Source organism: Ursus americanus, chromosome 12, assembly GCF_024610735.1.
Source record: "Ursus americanus isolate L20-20 chromosome 12, mUrsAme1.1.p, whole genome shotgun sequence".
In the NCBI taxonomy this organism is placed as follows: Eukaryota; Metazoa; Chordata; class Mammalia; order Carnivora; family Ursidae; genus Ursus; species Ursus americanus.
In genome coordinates this window covers 6,322,846-6,343,710 of record NC_142138.1, presented here as the reverse complement: position 1 = coordinate 6,343,710, position 20,865 = coordinate 6,322,846, and the positions used below count along the sequence as shown (strand labels likewise).

Below are 20,865 nucleotides of genomic sequence, written 5' to 3'. Positions count from 1 at the left end.
GTATCACTGATTTGTCTTTGTCCATCCTCATTTTTATGGCATCCATTTGGGTTTGTATCTCAGTTATAGCATTTTTAATTTCGGCCTGACTAGATTTTAGTTCTTTTATCTCTATAGTAAGGGATTCTCTAGTGTCATCTATGCTTTTTTCAAGCCCAGTTAGTATCCTTATAATTGTTGTTTTAAATTCTTTTAAATGTGTTCTTTTACTATTGCAGTATAAGATGGCTACCAGTGATTTTTTTTGCCTACTAGTATTCTCACCCCTGTGTAGTTTCTTTCCACCACATAAGAATAGGGTTGATCTGTGCAAACAATAGACTACTGCAGAAATAACAGTGTATGACTTCTGAGGCTAGATCAAAAAGACATTAAAGTTTCTTTCTTGTTCTCTCATAATATCATTTACTCTTGGGAAGACAAATTGTCAGGTCATGAGAACATAGGCAATATATTTTCCATCTGTTTTGTGAGCATGACTTCTCTGGCATGCTTTCATTGAGGGTTCCTTATTTGGTCTCCCCCCCACCTTAAAACTTTTTTATGAAATTTAACCAATTTATGGTGATTATTTTATAAAATTATATTTTCCTGAACTTTTAGAAAGGGACATAGGATTTAGATTAATTTTTCTAAATGTGTAGTTTGAGAGCTCTTTTTTTCTGTCTTCATCATTTGTTCTAAATATGGCAGCTTAGTTTCTGACATTTCCTCACTTTCCTTTTCTACGCATTTGTTATATAGAATTATTCTTTCCTTTGTTTTTACTTCCCTGTTCAATTTGTATTCCTTTTCCAGATGTTTATACTCAGTGTAAAGTTTTATCCTGGAAGATGACTTTGGCATGTTAGTTCTGAGAGTAATGGGTCCCAGACTGCTCCAGCTCCTTCAGAATTTATTGTAAATCCTTTGTATTCATCACTACGGGTGGGAAAACCTCTTCCAGTTTCAGTTTCTGAATTGGCCCACCAAGCTTTTGAGTGAATACTCTCTTTTGTTTCTTTTAAGTTATTTGGTTTATCAGATGCGTCAGTGTTTTCCTCTGATTCATCCTCCACGGATGGTGTTACCATCTCATTTACCTACTGGGGGATTATGAATGTCTCCTGATATTTTGGGGTTCATGGGAATATCTTGTATCTTGTCACTTAATTTTCTTGCAGATGTTTCCCATGGATTTTCTTATACTGCTATTCTAGGTAATTTTTAAAATTTTTATTTTTATGCTTTAAAATACATGTATCCTCTATTGCAATCTAATACAATTTTTTTCTTTACCAGTTTTGATAATACTAGAATTTTAGAACACTAACACTACATTTAAACTCCTTTCTTCTTTAAAGTTATTGTCATACATTTTAATTCAGTATGTATTTTGGATTCCACAATGCATTGATACTATTTTTTAATAATATTTTTTATATTTGCCTATATATTTTGTATGGTAATATTTATATTTGCCTCCATATTCATCTTTTTTTGGTGATTTTTAGTTTTGAATTCTCTTTTCATTTTGGATCATTTCCCATTTGCCTGAAGAATTCCCTTTAGTGTTTTTTGTTTTTTTGCTTTTTTGTGTAGGCCTGCTATTGGAAAATTTTCTCATTTTTATTTACTTATTTTTATTACTTATGTGTTTATTTATGTATCCACTAAATCTGTGAAGGATTTTCCTCACTGGATATAGATGTATATGTTGGCAGATGTTTTTCTTCCTGTACTTTAAAAATATCATTTTGTTATCTTATGACTTCCATTATTTCCTTGATAAGCCTGTTGTCAGTCTTAATACCTTCTTCTTGCAATGTCTTTTATCTCTGGCTTCTTTTAGTATTTTCTCTTGCCCTTCGTTTTGAAAGATTTGGTTTTATGTATGAACCCTGCCCAGAGTTTCTTGAATCTGTGAATTCATTAATTAAACTAATTTGGGGGATTCTAGCCCTTTATTTCTTCAAATATGCTATATGACTATACCTTTATTCCTTACTTCTTGGGTGTCCAATTACATCTATTAGACCTTTTGATTATCTCCCACAGTTTCTTGCACTTCTTTCTCCATTTATCATTCTCTTGTCTCTTTTCTTAGTATTTCCCATGACCCTGTATTCTACTTCACTGATCTTATCTTCTACTGTTTCCAGTATACTGTTAAACCCATCTATTAAGTTCTTTCTTTCTCCCATTTAATGTTTAGATATAAAATGTCTCCTTGACTAATTCTTATAAATGCCAGTATTTCTGGAAAACCGTAACCTTTATGTGTATTTTGTCTAACTTGTCATCTATTTTCTTGAGCACAGTGATCATAGTTAAAAGTGCTTATCTTCTAGTTCTGATGCCTAGGTTACATTGTGATCTGCTTCCTTTGTTTTTTTTTCACTCTTGCACACTAGTTGTACTGTCCTCACTGTACTGCTTATTTCATAATTAAATTCTAGACATTATTTCTGAAAGAACTTTAGATCTTTCCAGATGATGAGAGGATACTCTCTTTCCTCTACTAGGCAGGTAGCTTCAGGGGGCTAACCTTGATTCCAAAGAGACAAAACTAGTTTGAGGCTATATTGATGTTTTGGTAACTCTCAGTTTATCCTTAATCAAACTTTCATTAAATCTCACTTTGGCTCTCTTTTTTGGTAATTATCCTCCAGTGCTTTCACAGTCAGAGTTTTTTGGGTCTTTGTCTTCTCAGTACCAAAAAACTGAAGCAATTTCTCTCCTATTTCTCAGAAAGTTTAGGTTTAGTTCCTTACATTTCCATACCAGGAACCTTCAGAAAATATTCATGTATTTGAGTCCCCTCTCATTTCTGCTTTAATGACATCAGCTCTGCATAATCACCAAGATGTCTGCTGGTTTCTCTGTCTGCCAGCACCAGCTTGATAACCGGTTCTAGCTGCTCCCAGAAGTCACGTGCCCTCAGGGTAAATGTGGTTGCAACCAGTCAAGTATCAATTCACTACATTTCAAGGCTTTCAGCTTTCACCTGCTCTGTTACCAAAGTCTTTTTTCATGGCAGATGTTTGTCTTTTAATTACCATCTAATTATATGGCATGGATCTTTTGCTTTTCAGTCACTTTTGGATTAGTTTGTTGCCCCCCAACCTGGCATAGCTTCAGAATTTGGCAAATATTGTGACAAGACATTTTTATGTGTTTGAGGCTCTTCCAGTTCTCAGTTTTACTTCTCAAGTGTGGTGTGATTCACAAAAAATTCTGCTGGGTACTCCATCCCCAGAAATAGCCTTTGCCTGAGCCAAGACCAGATTTTTTAGCCTAGCTAGTCCCAGATTGTCAAGTCTTTCCGTTTTAAAAACAGCTACAGGTCCTTGAGTGTCAATAGTATCTCCACGGTTTTTGCCTCTTGTGTTTTGAGGGCCTCTCACTCTAGTAGATCTTTATCTCTTAAGTACCATGAAACTGTAGGAACATTCACATACTTTTGGGTTAACTCTATACCCTCTAGTCCTATGCAGCTTCATAAATCAGTAAACGTCATGACTGAGAAACTGGTTGTACATCTAAGGCCTCATAATACTCCGGTTACTTTACAACCATCAAAAACTCTATCAGTTTTTCTGTGTCACAGCAGTGACCCTTGTTCTAATATAAGCTCTGGTTCTTAGCATCTGGCCTGTGCTCAGGATATGCAAATACTGTGAGGAAAAATAGAGGTGCAGGGATCTCATTGGGCTAAAATCAAGATGTCAACAGAGCTGTTTTCTTTATAGAGTTTCCAGGGAAGGATCAATTCCCTTACCTTTTCCAGCTCCTGGTGACCACCCACATTCCTTGGCATGTGGCCACTTTCTTCCATTTGCAAAGCCAGCAACGTCGCATCTCCTTGACCCTTATTCTTTTAAAAAAAAAAAAGGATTCATTTATTTTCGAGAGAGAGAGAAAGAGCGAGCAAACACGTGTGGGGGCAGGGACAGAGGGAAAGAATCTTCAAGCAGACTCCCCACTGAGCAAGGAGCCCTATATGGGGCTTGATATCATGATCCATGAGATCATGACCTGAGCCCAGACCAAGAGTTCGATAGTCAGTCAGCTGAACCACCCAGGTGCTCCTTGACCCTAATTCTTAGTCACATCTCCCTCTGTCTGACCACATCCAGGAAAGGTTTTTCTGCTTTGAAGAAGAACTCATTTGACTAGATTGGGCCTAGACAGATAATCCAAGGTAATCCTCCCTTCTCAAGATCAAATCTGCAAAATTCCCTACTGCTATGTAAGGTAGCATATTCATTGGTTCTGAGAATTAAGGCATGGGCATCTTTGGGCACCCTTATTCTGCTTACACACACTGTTGCCAACATCTTCCTAGAATTCCCTTCTCTGGCAATTTTTAAGATTTTTTCATTGTTATTTCTTTTCAACACTTTAATATTATACACTTAGCTGTGATTTTCTCTTATTTTTATCCAGTTTGGCCTTTGTAGTACTTCTCAAAAAGCACATGTTAGACTTGTTCTCTGGGTACCATATGCGTCTTAAGGTCTTCTATTTTAATTTCTGGACATTTTCTGATGGGTGTGTTTTGTATTATGAATATATTCCAATCTGTGACATGCATGTTTGTTTTCTTAATAAGAGTCCTTTTGTGAATAGAAGTTCTTAATTTAATGTGGCCCAATTTTTCTCTTCTTTTGGTTAGTGTTTTGGTTAGTGCTTTCTTTACATCCATATAGGAAAACTTTAGCTACCCATGATTCTGAAGATATTCCCACATTTAAAAAATCTTTTATCATGTTGCCTTTCACATTAGATCTACAGTGCATGTGGATTTGATTTGTATGTATGAGACTTGGATGAAGGTTCATTTTTTCCCCTATGTTTATGATCCATCATCTTTTTTCAAATGGCCATTCTTTTCCTTACTCTGTTTACATGGAGATGGTCCTGGATTCTGTCCTATTCCATTGGGACTGTATATATGTGAGTCTCTTTCTGGATTTCCTTCTGTTTCACTGGCTTTCCTCGTTTTGTACTAACATCATACTTTCTCAATTGCTATAGGTTTATATTAATTCTTAATATCTAATGGCAGAGGTTCTTCAGCTGTGTTCTTACATGCAGATTGCTATGGCTATTCTTTGTCCTTTGAATTTCCACCTGCATTCCCAAATGTCTGTTTTAAAAAACATGGTATGATTTTGACTGTGATTACACTGAATCTTACCAATATTGAGTCTTCCAATCCATGAAAATGGTATCTTTTAAAATTAATTTAGGTATTTAATTTTCCCCAGTTATGTCACAGTTATCATAGTTGCATTTCTTTCAGTAGATTTATTCCTAGATGCTGGATGTCTTAATGCTATTATAAATTGTATATTTTAAAATTGTACCTTCTATTTGGTTTTGATATAATGGCTGTAATGGATGTTTGTATAATGACCTCGTATCCAGTGACTTCGCATTCACATATTAATGTTAATATACGGTAGTTCTTTCGTGTTTATATGTATAATATAATCTGTAAAGAATGACAGTTTTATTTCTCCCTCATTCATCTTTATGCCTTTTATTTCTTTTTCCTGCCTGATTGCACTATGTAGGGTTTCCAAAGCAGTATCAAATAGATGTGGTGATAGAGGGCATCCTGTCTTGTTTGCCATCCAAAGAGGGAAGCTTTTTATAATTCAACATTAAGTATGATGCATGGTGTAGGTATTCTTTGCCAGGTTAGAGAAGTTCCTTCTATTCTTTTTTCTATGAGGTTTTTTTTAAAATTTTCATTGTAAATATATGAATTTTATGACATTGGGATGATTATATGGTTTTTCTCTTTATTTTAATGTGGTAAATTGCTTACTTGATTATTCAAATGTTAACCCATGCTTGCATACTTGGGACAAAACTCTTGGTCATAATTTATATAAATATATATACTACTGGTTTTGATTTGCTAGTATTTTACCTCGGATTTTTACATTTAACTTAATGATAGTGATTGGCCTGTAAGTTTCCTTTCTTGTAATGTCTTCCTTACGTTTTGGCTGGCCTCATAAAAATGATTTGGGAAGGGTGCCTGGGTGGCTCAGTTAGTCAACCATCCCACTCTTGGTTTCTGCTCAGGTCATGCTCTCATGGGTCAGGAGATGGAGCCCCATGTCTGGCTCCCCGCTTGGTGGGGAGTCTGCTTAAAGATTCTCTCCTGCTTCCCCTCCCCCACTTGCTTGCTCACACTCTCTCTCTCAAATAAATAAGTCTTTAAAAAAGTGATTTGAGTACTGGGTGTTGTACGAAACTATGAATTATTGAACTCTACATCTGAAAATAATGATGTACTATTTGTTGGCTACTTGAATTTATATTTAAAAAACTGATTTGGAAAATATTCCCATTTTCTCTGGAAGGGTTTGTGTAAGATTATTTATTTCTTGAATGTTTTAAATAAGCCCATCTTTGTAGGAGGATTTTCAATAAAAATTTAATTTGCTAATTTTATTTCACTGCAGCCAGATAACACACTTTGTATGATTTCAGTTCTTTTAAATTTACCCGAACTCATTTTAGGGTTTAATGTATGGTCTCCGCTGAAGAATTTGTCATGTATATATTTAAGAAGAATGTATTCTGCTATTGTCTAGAGGGTGTTCTATAATAGATGTTAGGTCTAGTTGATTTATAGTGTTGTTCAAGTCTCCCATTTCCTTGTTGATCTTCTGTCTTCATTGTTCTATCCATTATTGGAAGTGAAGTACTGAAGTCTCCAACTAATACCTTGTAGGAGTTTCTCATTCTCACAGAGTGTGAGTCAAGATTCTCCAAGGAAACAGAAGCAAAAGAACGTGTGTGTGTGCGTGTATGTGTGTGTGTGTGTGCGTACATATATGCATATATGGAGAGAGAAGGATTTTAAAGAGTTGGCCATGCATTTGTGGAAGCTTGGTGAGTCCAAAATCTGATGAGATAGGCTGGGTATTCAGGGAAGAGTTGTAGTTCAAATCCAAAAGCAGTCAACTGGCAGAATTCCGTCTTCCTTGGGGGAGGTCGACCTTTGGTCCCTTAAGGCCTTCAACTGACTGGATGACGCCCACCCACATTATGAAAGTCAGTCTCTTTTACTCAGAGTCCATTCATGTAAATGTTAATCTCATCCATAAAAGCCTCATGGAAATGTCCAACCAAATATCTAGGCACCATGGCTGAACCAAGTTGCCATATGTAATTAAACATCACACATACTTTTTCACACACTGCCTCTAGCAATTTGTCAAAGTTACCACTTAAGGGTTCTTTAAGTGGTCTTCCCTTCAGACTTTATTATTCTCTATTACACTTATAATATAAACCAGGGTATAGAATTAGAAAAACCTTGGAGTGCCTGGGTGGCTCAGGTGGTTAAGTGTATCTTGATTTCAATAGTAAAATATCTTGATTTCACCTCAGGTCATGATCTTGCAGTTGTGAGATTGAGCCCCATGTGGAGCAGTGCAGAGTCTGCTTCAGATTCTCCCTCTCCCTCCTGCTCACTCTCTCTCTCTCTCAAATAAATAAATAAATTAATTAATTAATGAAATATTAAAGAAAATTATTAGAAAAACCTCAATTCAAAGTTAGCCCTTCAACTTCTTATCCTTTTATCTTTGAGCAACTCTACCTAAATTTTCTCTATGTTATGAATTAGGAAATTAAAGCCATTAAGGCTAACCGATTTGTCCGGGGTGATAATGCATATTAAAACTAATGATCAAATTCTATTTGAATTCTCGTCCTTGTACACAGTTCACTATAAATAATGTATTGAATTTGAAGGCAATAAAATACACCTTACAGGTATTTTAATGGCGTATGGGAATTTCATGTGTTTGAGAATGACAGGTGTATGTTTTATTAAACACTGTAATTAGTGAGATTGCTGCCTTTTAGTTCTGGTTATGTTTTAGACTAACCACTTTTGTCTCTAAATTTTTCAGTTTGCAAGCATGAGTAGATACCTTTTATTTCTTTGTCCCAGGGGTAGTCTAAGTAAGACGTCAATCACATGCATAAGGTGTAGTGATCACTGATGAGAGGAATCTTAAGAGAACATTTAACTTAGTGCCAGCTTCAGAGAAGGAGAGCCCACAGCTTCTTTTAATGTTTATTTTATTAGTGACTTTTGCTGAAAGAAAAATGTTTCTTTATGGAAACCTGAGAAAGTTTCTTCTGAACTATATTATTTCAGAACACCCTCATAAAAAAACAAGGAGATATTAGCTGAAAAATAGATAAAGCTGAAAGTTTGAGCCTAATTTTCATATAGGAGAGTAATCTAATGGCTTCGGTTGGAGCTTTTGATTTCATTTGCATTCTGGGAGGCAGTATAATGTAAATCAAGTTAGATCTGGGTTTAAATTCCAGCTCTGCCGCTTAATAATGTATGACTTTGGCCAAGTTATTTAATTTTTTGGATTTCAGTACCTCCTTTTTCATAAGGTTATTAAAGACTTAAATGATACCCATGTAAAGAGGACCTAACACAGTCCTAGATACCTTATAGGAACTCAGCAAATATTGGTGCCATCCATTTTTTTCTGTATTAACATGTTGGCAGATGGGAATATTGATAAGGAGTAAGAGGGGGTGATTTTCTCCTTGGCCCAGGAATATTTTTCCTGTCACTAAGGAGAATGATACATCTCTTCAAATGCTTGATGTACTGATAGTTAATAGCTTATAATAAAGTGTGATTATTTTTTGCCTCTTCGCTTTTATATAATTTGACCTTTAAAAGAAAGACTATACCAGGACTCTTATAAGAGCTATGTATCTGTATTGACTATATATAAAATGTCACAAAATATAGTCTTAAAATTTGAAGCGAATAACCATGATGATCATCTGGTCCTTTTTGTTTCCTGGGGCAGAATTCCCTTCCAAGAACTTCTTGGTCTAGGCGTGTATCAATGCTCTGCATTATTAGATTGAGTAATTGTGATCTTACTTCCTCTTGAGACAGTCATACTGATTTTAGAATGCTCCATTAATTAGAACGTTCTTCCCTATTTTGTCCTTTACTCTGTCTCCTAATAATTCTGCCCTTGCTCCTTTCTATTACCTGTAGAGCTTCATAGAATACACAACTTTGTTGCACAGATATGTGGGAACCATATCTTAGTCATTTTTTTTTTTATCTCATAGGATAGTAAGTACCCAACTCAAAATAGGGTTTTATTTAATGAATAGTTATGGTTCAGATTTTTAAGGTACTTTTATATATTTTTTCATATGTAAACTTTAAAATTTAGTCAACATTTTTTATTACTCTTGGTCAAAACTTAATTTTTTCAACTGTATTGACAAAATTAAACAAGGAATATTGATTTATGTTTATGTGTGATATCACTTATTATATAATTATATAAAGAAATGAATAGCTTTCTCCAAGGAAGGAATTAAAAATTAAATGTTATTTGCATCTCTTTCAGTCCTTCTTGTAGCATAATCTCTTTCTGAAGGTTGAAAACATATTACATTTGTAGAAACTTCTTACACTTTATTTTGTAGTGTCTTCTGCACTTACTACAGACAATTACATTTTCTATAATGTTAATGCCCACTTCACTGACTCATCAGACTGGACAAAAATAACCAACATCCAGCTATATGATATTTAAGAAGATCTAAAACCTAATAATAAAGAAAGATGGAAAATAGAAGGACAAATACATGCCTTCCAAACACTAACTAAGAGAAAGCTATTGTAGTTATAGTAACAGTAAATCAAAAAAGTTAAGGGAAAAAAGCATTAATAGAAATAAATGGAGTCATTTCATAATGATAAAGGGTTCAGTTCACCTAGAAGCTATTAACAATTCTAAATATATATTCAGATTTTCTGTGATTTTTAAACTTGCTGTATATTTTATTGCCATTTTTAATTGAATGCTCTCTTCCCAATTTCATGCCATCAGCAAATTATTTGAAAACATTTTTCTTCATAATCTTTGTTCAGCTGATTTCTCACATAAAGTAAATGACTCCCTTGTTAATACTAATTGTTATAGCAATCTGTGCTTACTGGCTTCTTTTGTTATCCAGTTGTCTTTATGTCTCTTCCTGTCCGACTAAGGAACAAGGGTATTGGCTAATAGTCATGAAAGATATTTGATACTAAATTATATCAAATTACCATACATAAGAACATAGTTGCAGTGGCTGGTATAGTTTACAATCTGTCTCTTTAGAATTCTATTTCTTCTGGGGCGCCTGGGTGGCACAGCGGTTAAGCATCTGCCTTTGGCTCAGGGCGTGATCCCGGCGTTATGGGATCGAGCCCCACATCAGGCTCCTCTGCTAGGAGCCTGCTTCTTCCTCTCCCACTCCCCCTGCTTGTATTCCCTCTCTCGCTGGCTGTCTCTATCTCTGTCGAATAAATAAATAAAATCTTAAAAAAAAAAAAATAGGGGCGCCTGGGTGGCGCAGTCGTCGGGCGTCTGCCTTCGGCTCAGGGCGTGATCCCGGCGTTATGGGATCGAGCCCCACATCAGGCTCCTCCGCTATGAGCCTGCTTCTTCCTCTCCCACTCCCCCTGCTTGTGTTCCCTCTCTCGCTGGCTGTCTCTATCCTGTCAAATAAATAAATAATAAAATCTTTAAAAAAAATAAAATAAATAAAATAAAATAAAAAAAATAGAATTCTATTTCTTCTGTCCTCTAATGTGTCTGTTAGAAGTTAAGAGCAGGCTGCCTATAGGAGGAGCAGCCATGGATTTTGATACCAACTACCTTGCCTTTCATTTTTGCTTATAATAATTATTTATTAATAGGTTTTGCTTATTGTTGCATTTTGGCTTATGAATAATAGGTACATGTTAGAATGCTTACATCTGCATAAGTTTCCCAGGGACTTACTCTTCAGAGTACAGGAACAATTTTTTAGGAGTTCACATAGCAATGTGTAAGATATTAATATATATCTTACTACATATCTTGACACAGTATCCATTCCTATTCATTTATTGATGCGGGAAACATCTACCAGGTGTCTAGTCTTTGATAAGCCTTATTAGCAAAATAGAACGAAACTATATTTTATTGATCAGAATAATGACTTCTCACCTACTCTTTTTTTCTTTCCTAAGAAATCCAAACATTTAATTCATTTCTTAAAATGGGGGAGAGGGAGAACATTTCCCAAAGAAACAGAGGCATCATTTTAATTATAAAATGAATTAATGGAAATCTTTAAATTTTTCAGGATGAGAGAGACCCAGAGAAAGAAGATGAACTGGAACTGAAAAGAGGTCTTTTATACAGAGACTCTGCCTATGACAGTGACCCAGAGTATAGGTATGAGCTGGATTAATGCAGCGTGTTAAGATCTTTCTCACGGTTGGCATAAATATAACCTGCTTTTTAATCTGCTGGATTTGTGGGAAATTTAGACTCAAATTGATAATTATTTATTAATAGGTTTTATTTTTAACTATACAAAATCCTATTAAAATACTTTAATGATTGCATTACTGAAACTTGCCAATGAAAACAAATATAGTCCAATTAAGGGTGATACTTTTCATTTTACTTAAGATTTGTAGGGTAATTGGCTGTCCTACAAACCCACATAGCAAGGGCTTATTTTCAGGCATATTTATTCTCATTCACACAACAGTTTACATAATTTTAGACCATGAGTAAGCTTTTTTTTAATAAGATAAGAAAAACTGTTCTCTAGCCTAACATTTCAGAAATGTTAGTAATAAAAAAAAATTTTGCAAGATTATCCTAGCAAATGTCATGAAGATTTTTAAAAGCTCTATGTCAGTTGCCATAGAATTGTAGTATTAAAAGTAATGTAAATTGTGAGTCTATGTAACTGACAGTTCTATGAATCCTTTGGTGCTATGCCACTGATTACCACACGGCTTCCACCTTCCTGGGTTTCCTGAAAAACAAGTATAAGAACAAAGCTTCAGATAATGGAATATGTTTTATTGCTAACTTGAGTTTTGGACTGAATTTTCTGATCTTTACCCTGATAAGTTAGGTTAGATATTCTGTGAACATGTGAGGACTTCTTTTATCCCTTACACATAAGTGTATGAATGTGAACTCCTTTCCCAAAGCTACTGCTTCCCAACCAACAGGCAACCTGGGCCTCCCATCAAGGGAAGTAGCATGTTACAGGTGAGTTTGAAGAAGCAATCCAAACAGGAAAAAGAAGTTCCAGGAAAGGCCACACCTTGAGGAAGAAGACTTTTTACCTTTTATTATTATTATTTACTTAAAGCTCTGTTCTCCAGATTGCTACAATATGGATTAATTAACATTAAGTAATTAACATCTCAATATTGGTTCTTCATCCATATAGTTGATTCTAATTTGGGTAAGAATGGATAGGGTTGATAAAGGAAAGTGTCTGATTTTCATACTTTTGTATGCATAATAATTACCTGGGTTGCGTCTTAAAAATATAGAATTATTCTTTCTGCCCCCTTAGATTCTAAATCTTTACCTAGAGGGGTGAGACCTAGAAATCTGCATTTTGAGAAGCATCATGGATGCTTCTAATACAGCTGGTGTAACCGCGTTTTGAAAAACACCGGTGTGTATTTAAAGTTTGCTGTAAACCTCAGTATTGGTTCTTTTTCCAGTTCACCAAGCAATGTTAATAGCTAAGCTTTTGATTGCCTGAGACTATTTTGGTACCCCTCAAGAAAGAGTTAAGCAGAGTATCAGAAAAGTGCCGCTTACACCTTTATATTCCTTACCACTTCTCTTATATATACATTTAGACCGATAGGACCTAGTGGTCAGAACTTGGCAAGACCTTTTATATGAGTATATTTGATATTAGCTCCAGAAGCTACTGAAATGCTCTGGATATTATTTTAGTTTTATCCGTGAGTCATATTAAATATTAGGCCAAGGAGTCACTCTTATTCTACTTTCCATCTCAAAAATGAGAGAATGAGCACTTGAAGTGATCACCCATTTGTTTGCCTTAAGGATTCCATCAGCAGAAATCAAGAGGAGCTTTGGGGTCTTAGCTTAACGTCACCCCTCTGCAGACACACGTTGACACAGAGGTCCTGAGGAAGTCCGCATGGACCCCTGGAATGGCTGAGTGAGGAGCTCAGCAAAGCCTCTTCCCCAAAGCAACAACTAGACAGAATTGTCAAAAACAACAATTTTAAGACTCTAGAAATTGACCAAAGGCATATAACAAATTGAGAAGCATTTATCAAGAAAGTCTACTGAGCCTCAATAAGGGCAGTAGGAATCAGTGGCATTTTGCCCGGAACTCCCAGTCCCTGGCTCCTTGGGGCAGTCATGCTGTGACTGTGACGGAAGAGACTGGCTGTATAGAGCAGAGCCTGGGAAATCGCGTGTGTATGCAGATTAATAGAAACAATAATGATCTCACTGGCAAACAATAAGAGAAGGCTCTTGGTCTAACTACTTGTTGGGACAGATAACAAAGATCCAGGGACCAGGTAGCCAAAATTGGTCTTGATAAAGTTGTACTTACCCCTAGTAGTCTGGAACATTTTGTGTATGTGTGAGGTTGTAAATATGTTCAGGAGAAACTGGAAAGGCCCTTAGGGAGCCACTAGTCCATGGCCGAATGTGAGGCCTTGTGAAGGCAGAAAGTGCTATCCGGGGCAGGCTGGTGAACCGGAGCAACTTTGAATGTATATTCCAGGTCACACATAGACCCACTGGCAAAAGATGGAAGAAGCCTTTCTGACCACTCATTTGCTGGTCACCAACCTATGCTGACCCAGGGGCAGCCCCTATGGGTCCAGGCTTAAAAGTAGAACAACAATTTTTTTAAAAAAGAAAAGGAACAAGAGACATCAGAAACTATACAGGACAAGGGAAACAGACTTCAGGCATTATTCCAGGCAGGACACTAAACAGATAATCAAAAACAAAACCCTGGTAAGATCAAAATCCAGAGTAATTGCAGCTTTTATCTAAAATTTTGTTTTCAACAAAAAATTATGAGACATGCAAGCAACAGGAAAGTCTAACCCATACAACTGTAGGATGAATTACTGTAAACGGTCTTCGAGGAGACTCAGATACTGGATTTAGCAGCCACATTCAAAGAACTAAGGAAATCCTGTTTAAAGAAGTACAGGCATGTATAATGGCAGTGACTCATCAACTAGAGAATATCAATAAAGAGATAAAATTATTTCTTTCATGTTTTGCTTCAAAATTATGCCTAGGACTCAATACTTGATCTTATGATCTTATGATCCAAGTGTGGCGAGGTCCGTGCTTTCGGCAGGAAGAGCAGAATGGGAACTTGGAGAGCCTGTTACTGTGCACGGCAGTCTACACACGCTAGCTGTTCTGGGTCTTCGTCATCTTTGAGTATAAAAGTCATTTGGTAGAAATGTCTTATCAAGGAGTTATTTAAGTGACCTTTTACTTAAAGTGCTTTGGGATCTGGAGCTGGAGTTTGGGAAGAATCGTCTACCGTGCTGACCTCCCTCTCCCTTACATGTTGCCTACCTTTTAGGAAATTTTAGACCTTTGCAGTGGTAGCCTTGCCAGTGCCCGGGGTCCTGGCGTGCTTTTTATTTTTTATTTTATTTTATTTTTAAAAGATTTTATTTATTTGGCAGAGAGAGAGACAGCGAGAGAGGGAACACAATCAGGGGGAGTGGGAGAGGGAAAAACAAGCTTCCCATTGAGCAGGGAGCCTGATGCGGGGCTCGATCCAGACCCCTGGGATCAGGACCTGAGTTGAAGGCAGACGCTTAACGACTGACTGAGCCACCTAGGCGCCCCACCTGGAGTGCTTTGTAGTACCTTCTCTGTATAGTTCAGATTTCTTCAGTTTTCAGGATGTTTAAATTTCTCCATATCGTTGTGTACTTCTGACATGACCATCTTATTTGAACGTTAGTTCTAATTAAAGACCAGGCGTGAGTAATGCTTCATATAGATGGAAGTTGGTCATAAAAAGAGAGAAGTTAGGATACAAATAATTTTAAGTTCATCATTAGAATGTGAATTGACCTTTTATGACTATTGCCTGAAATTTTTAACCATACTCTTTTATGGAACTAGCTAATGATGTAAACTGCTTTCTATTTACTTACACATATTTTTCAGGTTACTAACAGTAGAAATATGCTCAATATAATGTTTTAATTGTGAAATTATTTGCAACAGAATTGAGTAATTTAAATTTTGACTATATATATTTTTTTGTTCTTACAGACTCCAGTATAGTTAACATAGAGTGTTATCTTAGTATCAGGTGTACAATACAGTGATTCAGTAATTCTGTGTTTCACCCGGTGCTCATCACAGCAAGTGCCCTCCTTCATCGCCATCACCAGTTTCACCCGTCTTCCCCCCGCCCTTGTGGTACCCAGCAGCTGAATGTATATTTTTGAATAACACAGGCTTAGCTGTAGTTTTCTTCTCTTCCCTATTGGTCACTGTCTGATTAATCTGTTGAATCTACTAAGATGTAATAAACAGCCAAAAGGCTGTCTTTAATATTAACAAATGGAAGAAAAAAATCTAAATAATATACAGACTTAAAATCTCTTAAGTAACTAAGAATAAGCGTTCATTTTTAAGTGAGAAAAATATTACTTGATTCTAATTTGAATTCATTGACTCTTGTGTTATTAAGTATCTTAAAATGCTTTTTCATTAGATACTCAAGATTTAATTTTTTTAAAACAAATTTTGTCTAGAAGGTATATTGATATTTGGAAATATTGGGGGTGCTGCATATTTATGTGATTTTTTTAAAGCGTTGTAAAAATTGTAACTTAGAGGTCTAGAAAAGTCTCTGTTGATTAGGACAGGGAAGTGTTGTATTCATTTTTTGAAACAAAAATATGATCTTGGTAATTAGAGTTAGTATTGATGCCAGGGCATGTCCAATGTTCCAACTTTCTGCCTGCTTAAAAAATACTACTAAGCAACCAGAATGCTTTTATGACTAACAAGTCTTGGCAGACTAATTTAATTTTTTAAAATAGATCATGAGAAAGTAATATATTAAATATAACTTTCAGTAAGAATTGTTATTTTATGACATTCTCATAAACAGGTAGGCAGTTATGGTCTGAACTAGTGTTAGGTGGACTGCTGATTGGATGATGACATGGAAGGGACTATTACGCAATCCCAGGTTAGATTCGAGAGCCGTAGTAAGTAGTAGTTCATGATATTACGCTTGAACTGTAGTTGTGTAAGCTTTAGTGATAACTGCCTTTAGGAATAAAAAATAGGTTTATTATTTTATTTAACCAGGGCAAAACTTGCAAATATCCTGAAGTATCACAGCTGTGCTCTATATTAGATCAGTTTTATGTTCTCTTTATTCAAAGTACGGGAAGAAAGTCAAAAAAGCATAATAAAAATAAATGTGATTTCTTTATGGACATGTTAATGATACTGAGTTTAACCTGCATTCATGAAACTGGAGGGAGGACTTAAAATATCACTTTAAAATACTATTTTTTTGTGTGTTTGGATAAAGACCACTTGTCCCCTATATAAATATTATTAAAAATAATGCTTGAGGCTAAGGAGACTTTAGAGTAAGCTCGATTCAATCTCCCACTCAGTAGAAATCCCTTCTGTGTCCTCCCATTGTAGGCTCATTATTCACTCCAAGATAAAATTCTGTTTGACTTCTAACAGTTAAATCTTACTTTATTCTTATCTCTCCAGATATACCTGGTATTTCATGATGCTCCAAACTGTCTCATGCCTTGATTCTGTTATAATATGACGCCTGGAATAGCTTCAGTCTTCTTGTTAATCTAGTGAATACATACTTATTCAATAGGATTAAGGTCAGGTTTTTCCCTCTTGTGAGATCCTCTCATGACCTCAACAGACCGTTAGCATTTTCTCCTTTATCCTGCCACTTCCTCTCAGTAATTTCATTTCGATTAGCAACATTTTTCTCACAATAACTACTCCATTATGTGTCTATCTTGTCTTCTTCTATTAAATGGGAGCTCCTTGAAGGCACAGATATGTTACTTGTCTTTGTCTTTGTCCATCAAGGTCTTTGACATGTAATAGGAGCTCAGTTTAGAAAAATAGTTCCAATATTAAAATTGGGTTCTTTATTAATAATGATGAGTTACATTGCTAAAACTCTATCATTTAAGTAAACTCATATTTTGATTGTGATATTTAGTAACATGTCTAGATAAGGAATCAAGGAAGGAATTACTAATAATGAAAACTGTTAGACTTTATTTGTTGGCAGTGGCTCATTTCTACACATTCTTAGTCATGGAAGAGAAAAAAACTGACCTATAAGTAACCAGTCTTCAGTAAATTTCTCTGAATATACTTTTTTTTTAAAGTTTACTGTATAGTTTCTGCTAATAGTAAAAGAAGATAAATGACAAGATGCAATCTTTGCCCTAAGCTTTTTTGTTCCTATAGAAAACAAAGCCTCTAACTCAGTGCTTTCTATAGTTCTTTTTTTTTTTTTTAAGATTTTATTTATTTATGTCAGAGAGAGAGAGCATAAGCCAGGGGAGGGCAGAGAGACAAGCAGGCTCCCCACTGAGCAGGGAGCCCGATGGAGGACTCAATCCCAGGATCCTGGGGTCATGACCTGGGCCGAAGGCAGATGCTTAACTGACTGAGTCACCCAGGAGCCCTCTAAAGTATAGTTCTTAGACCAGTGACATCAGCATCACCCTGGTATTTGTCAGAGATCTAAACTCTTGGACTCTACCTTGGTAACTCTGGAGGGTGAGAATCAATAATCTGAGTAGTTGTAAGCCTTCCAGATGACTCTGATGTGTAGTATAGTTTGAGAATTACTGCTGTAATTTATCAGTAAATTTTTATGTCTTTAATGACATTTTATCTTTATATGGTATCTTTAAAAATAAAAAATACTTTTCAGATTTTATTAAACCATAATATAATCTCTCCCTATTATGTATTCTGAACTCCAAGACTTTTGAGTACTTCCATTCCTACTTTTCATCCATCCATCCATCCATCCATCCATCCATCCATCCATCATCCAGTCACCTCTAAAGCATACATCACATCCTCAAAAGTATTCTCTGTGTTTTGTCAATCAAAATTTTGCTTGATAGGAACCTTTGTTGAGTATTATGGAAAGGAATTTATCTCTTGTATTATATAAACATCTTTAATTATATTGACTCTTGGATCACAATTTTGAAATATAGAATATGTGTCATCTTTAAAGTCACTTTCAACTCTGGTTTTTTTTAGTATAAATGGCAAGTGGCAAATTGTATAATTCTCATGTATGGCCTTTCAGTTATTTCTTGGAATTAATATTTTGGGGGTAGCATATCCACCTTGCCTTCTGACCTTCTTTCCAGCGAGCATCACCTTAGAGACATTTTGTCTGAAGACCATGTATAGAATAGTATCTGCTTAGTCTTCAGTTGACGCTGATACGGGATACATCAGGGTTTCAAGTGAGTTCATTCTTTTCGAAGTAAAAAATTAGTAATGTCCTTTGTCTCCTACTTCATGCTAAACTGCGTAAGACCTTTCTGTTCTTGGCATATACACTAGGCCTTATCAACACTTAGGATTTGAAACTGTCCAGTTCTTGGATATTATCCTGGTCTGTTCTTCTTTGTTTTTTTTTTCTTAATAGCATTATCATAATTAAATACAGGGCTCCCCACTTAAATAGCAAGAGTAAGTTAATTAAAACAAAATGCACTGCACTAATAAAATATTATCCCCACTTTGAAAGTAACCATTTTATGGTATATAGCACTGATGCAATATTTTGTAGAGTTTAGTAGAAATTCACTAAATGCTTTGAATGAATGAAGGCTGTAGATACTCATGGTAAAATAGAGACGTATGATTTTTAAAAGCCCATTACTATAATAAAATGTTTTAGTGTCCCTTACACATTTTAAACTTATAAATATGCTTATTAATATACTCAGTAATGAGAAATCAGAATTGACTCACTATGTTCACAGTTCATTAAAGAGCTAATGCTTTCATGTCTGGAAGTAAATATCCTTTCTAGGATTCTGATACTTTTGTTTGCACCTATCTGTGGACCATATTAGGGCCTGTTCTGTGTTCACCTCTCTGTTTTACAATTCAGACTTCCAGACTGAACTAATTCCCAAATTCTCTCCGGAGAATTACAATATTGTTTACTCAATTGAAGAATTTTGCAATTTTAAATAGAAATAAACTCGATGCCAAGTTTTAAGATCTAAAAGCATCAGGATGTGTATTTTGGCCTCTGTAGCTCCTCTTTATAGAACCTTACTCGGTTTGCGTTTGCTTCTAAAAAGCTCTCTGAATTTATTTATTCGTTGCAAGCCACTGAAGTGATACTTTAAGCAGCTTTGAGACATGAAAAAAAAATGTATCATCTAAAGGAAGCAGGGCAGTAGCAAATCCATGCCAGGTAACATCAAATATAGTAATTGATGATGGGGTGGCGGAATGGTTTACGATCTCAGAGGGAACCTACACAATGGTTTTAAAGTTAGCAGCCCTCCTGCTGCTTTACCTCGCGAGAGCTGGGCAGAGGTGTGTGTTAGAAATCCGACCTTCCGTTGAGTAGCTTTATCATAGTAGAACTAGCCTGGCAACTAAACAAAATATAGAATTCAGAAAAGAATGTTATTATCCAGCCATCAGCATGTAGTAAAGTTGATGATTGTGGACAAGGAGTTAAGGACAAACACCTGTGTTTTGTGCAATTTTAATTAGTTCATGACTTATTGCAAAACCAAGCAACAGATAAAAACAACCAACCAAGCAAAGCACAACATGGTGGGATTCCTAAAGTAATACGAGGGAACAGCGGCAAATGTGGGGACCTAGGCTGGTAGACACGGTTGCAGAAGCACGAAAGACGTAGATATGTTCCTATTAATATATTTTTGAGTGTGTGATTTCCCGTCATTTTGACTCAAACCGTCAAAAAAAAAAAAAAGGCTGTAAGTGACAACAGGAGTTAGGCTTGGTGAAAAAAAATCTATGAAATCAAATTGTATTCAGTGGCTAGACTATTTCTTCAGCAAAGCTAATGAAAGAAATGTGGTAACCATATCAAAGCAAGAGCACTGAGACTTGGCTGAGGCCTTTTGAACAATTTTAAGTATGAGACATTGTCCTAATTATCCCTCCTTAACAAAATGGACAAGATGGAAGTAATGGTCATCCTGTTTTAAAACACCTTTGTTATCCCAGAGATTATATCATTTTCAAAATTTTCCAGTGTGAAAGAGGCAGCACCCGGTGTCAAGAAAGTTTGGCAGGATCTAGTAAATATTACTAGAAAATATGAGGTAACGTTTCATTTTAGCAAAGCTGTCAGGAAGTAGAGCGACCTATTGTCATGGTTCCCAGAAGTGAATTTTTTTTTTAAGATTTTTTTATTTATTTACTTGACAAAGATAGAGACAGCCAGCGAGAGAGGGAACACAAGCAGGGGAGTGGGAGAGGAAGAAGCAGGCTCCCAGCGGAGGAGCCTGATGTGGGGCTCGATCCCATAACGCTGGGATCACGCCCTGAGCCAAAGGCAGACGCTTAACCGCTGTGCCACCCAGGCGCCCCCCAGAAGTGAATTTTTAAAAACATATCCAATATATTAATTGTAACAGGGGCATATATGTAAGGTTTGTGCATTCTTAGTAATAATAGTAATGATAATAATAAAGGAACACCCATGTACGCACCATCCAGCTTTATAGAACATTAGCCACACCTCCAGAGCCGCCATATGCTCCTAACCGATTGCATCCCTTTCCATAGTGACAGCTGTTCTAGCTTTTCTATTAATCCTTTTTTCTTTGTAGTTATACCACACATGATCTATCCTTCAGCAATAAGTTGTTTAGTTTTCCTTGTTTTAGACTTTACATAAATGTACAATACAACTGTGTATTGT

At 35.8% G+C, this 20,865-nt stretch overlaps 1 protein-coding gene across 2 annotated transcripts in view; it reads left to right on the top strand.

Moving 5' to 3' along the window:
* SPATA6 (spermatogenesis associated 6) overlaps window positions 1-20,865 on the top strand; it is a 152,093-nt gene that overhangs the window by 114,170 nt on the left and 17,058 nt on the right. For both annotated transcript variants that reach the window (XM_045799593.2, XM_045799591.2), the window contains exon 12: window positions 11,191-11,282. In XM_045799593.2, the coding sequence (XP_045655549.1) occupies window positions 11,191-11,282 (92 nt within the window). The remainder of the gene's footprint in view (window positions 1-11,190; window positions 11,283-20,865) is intronic.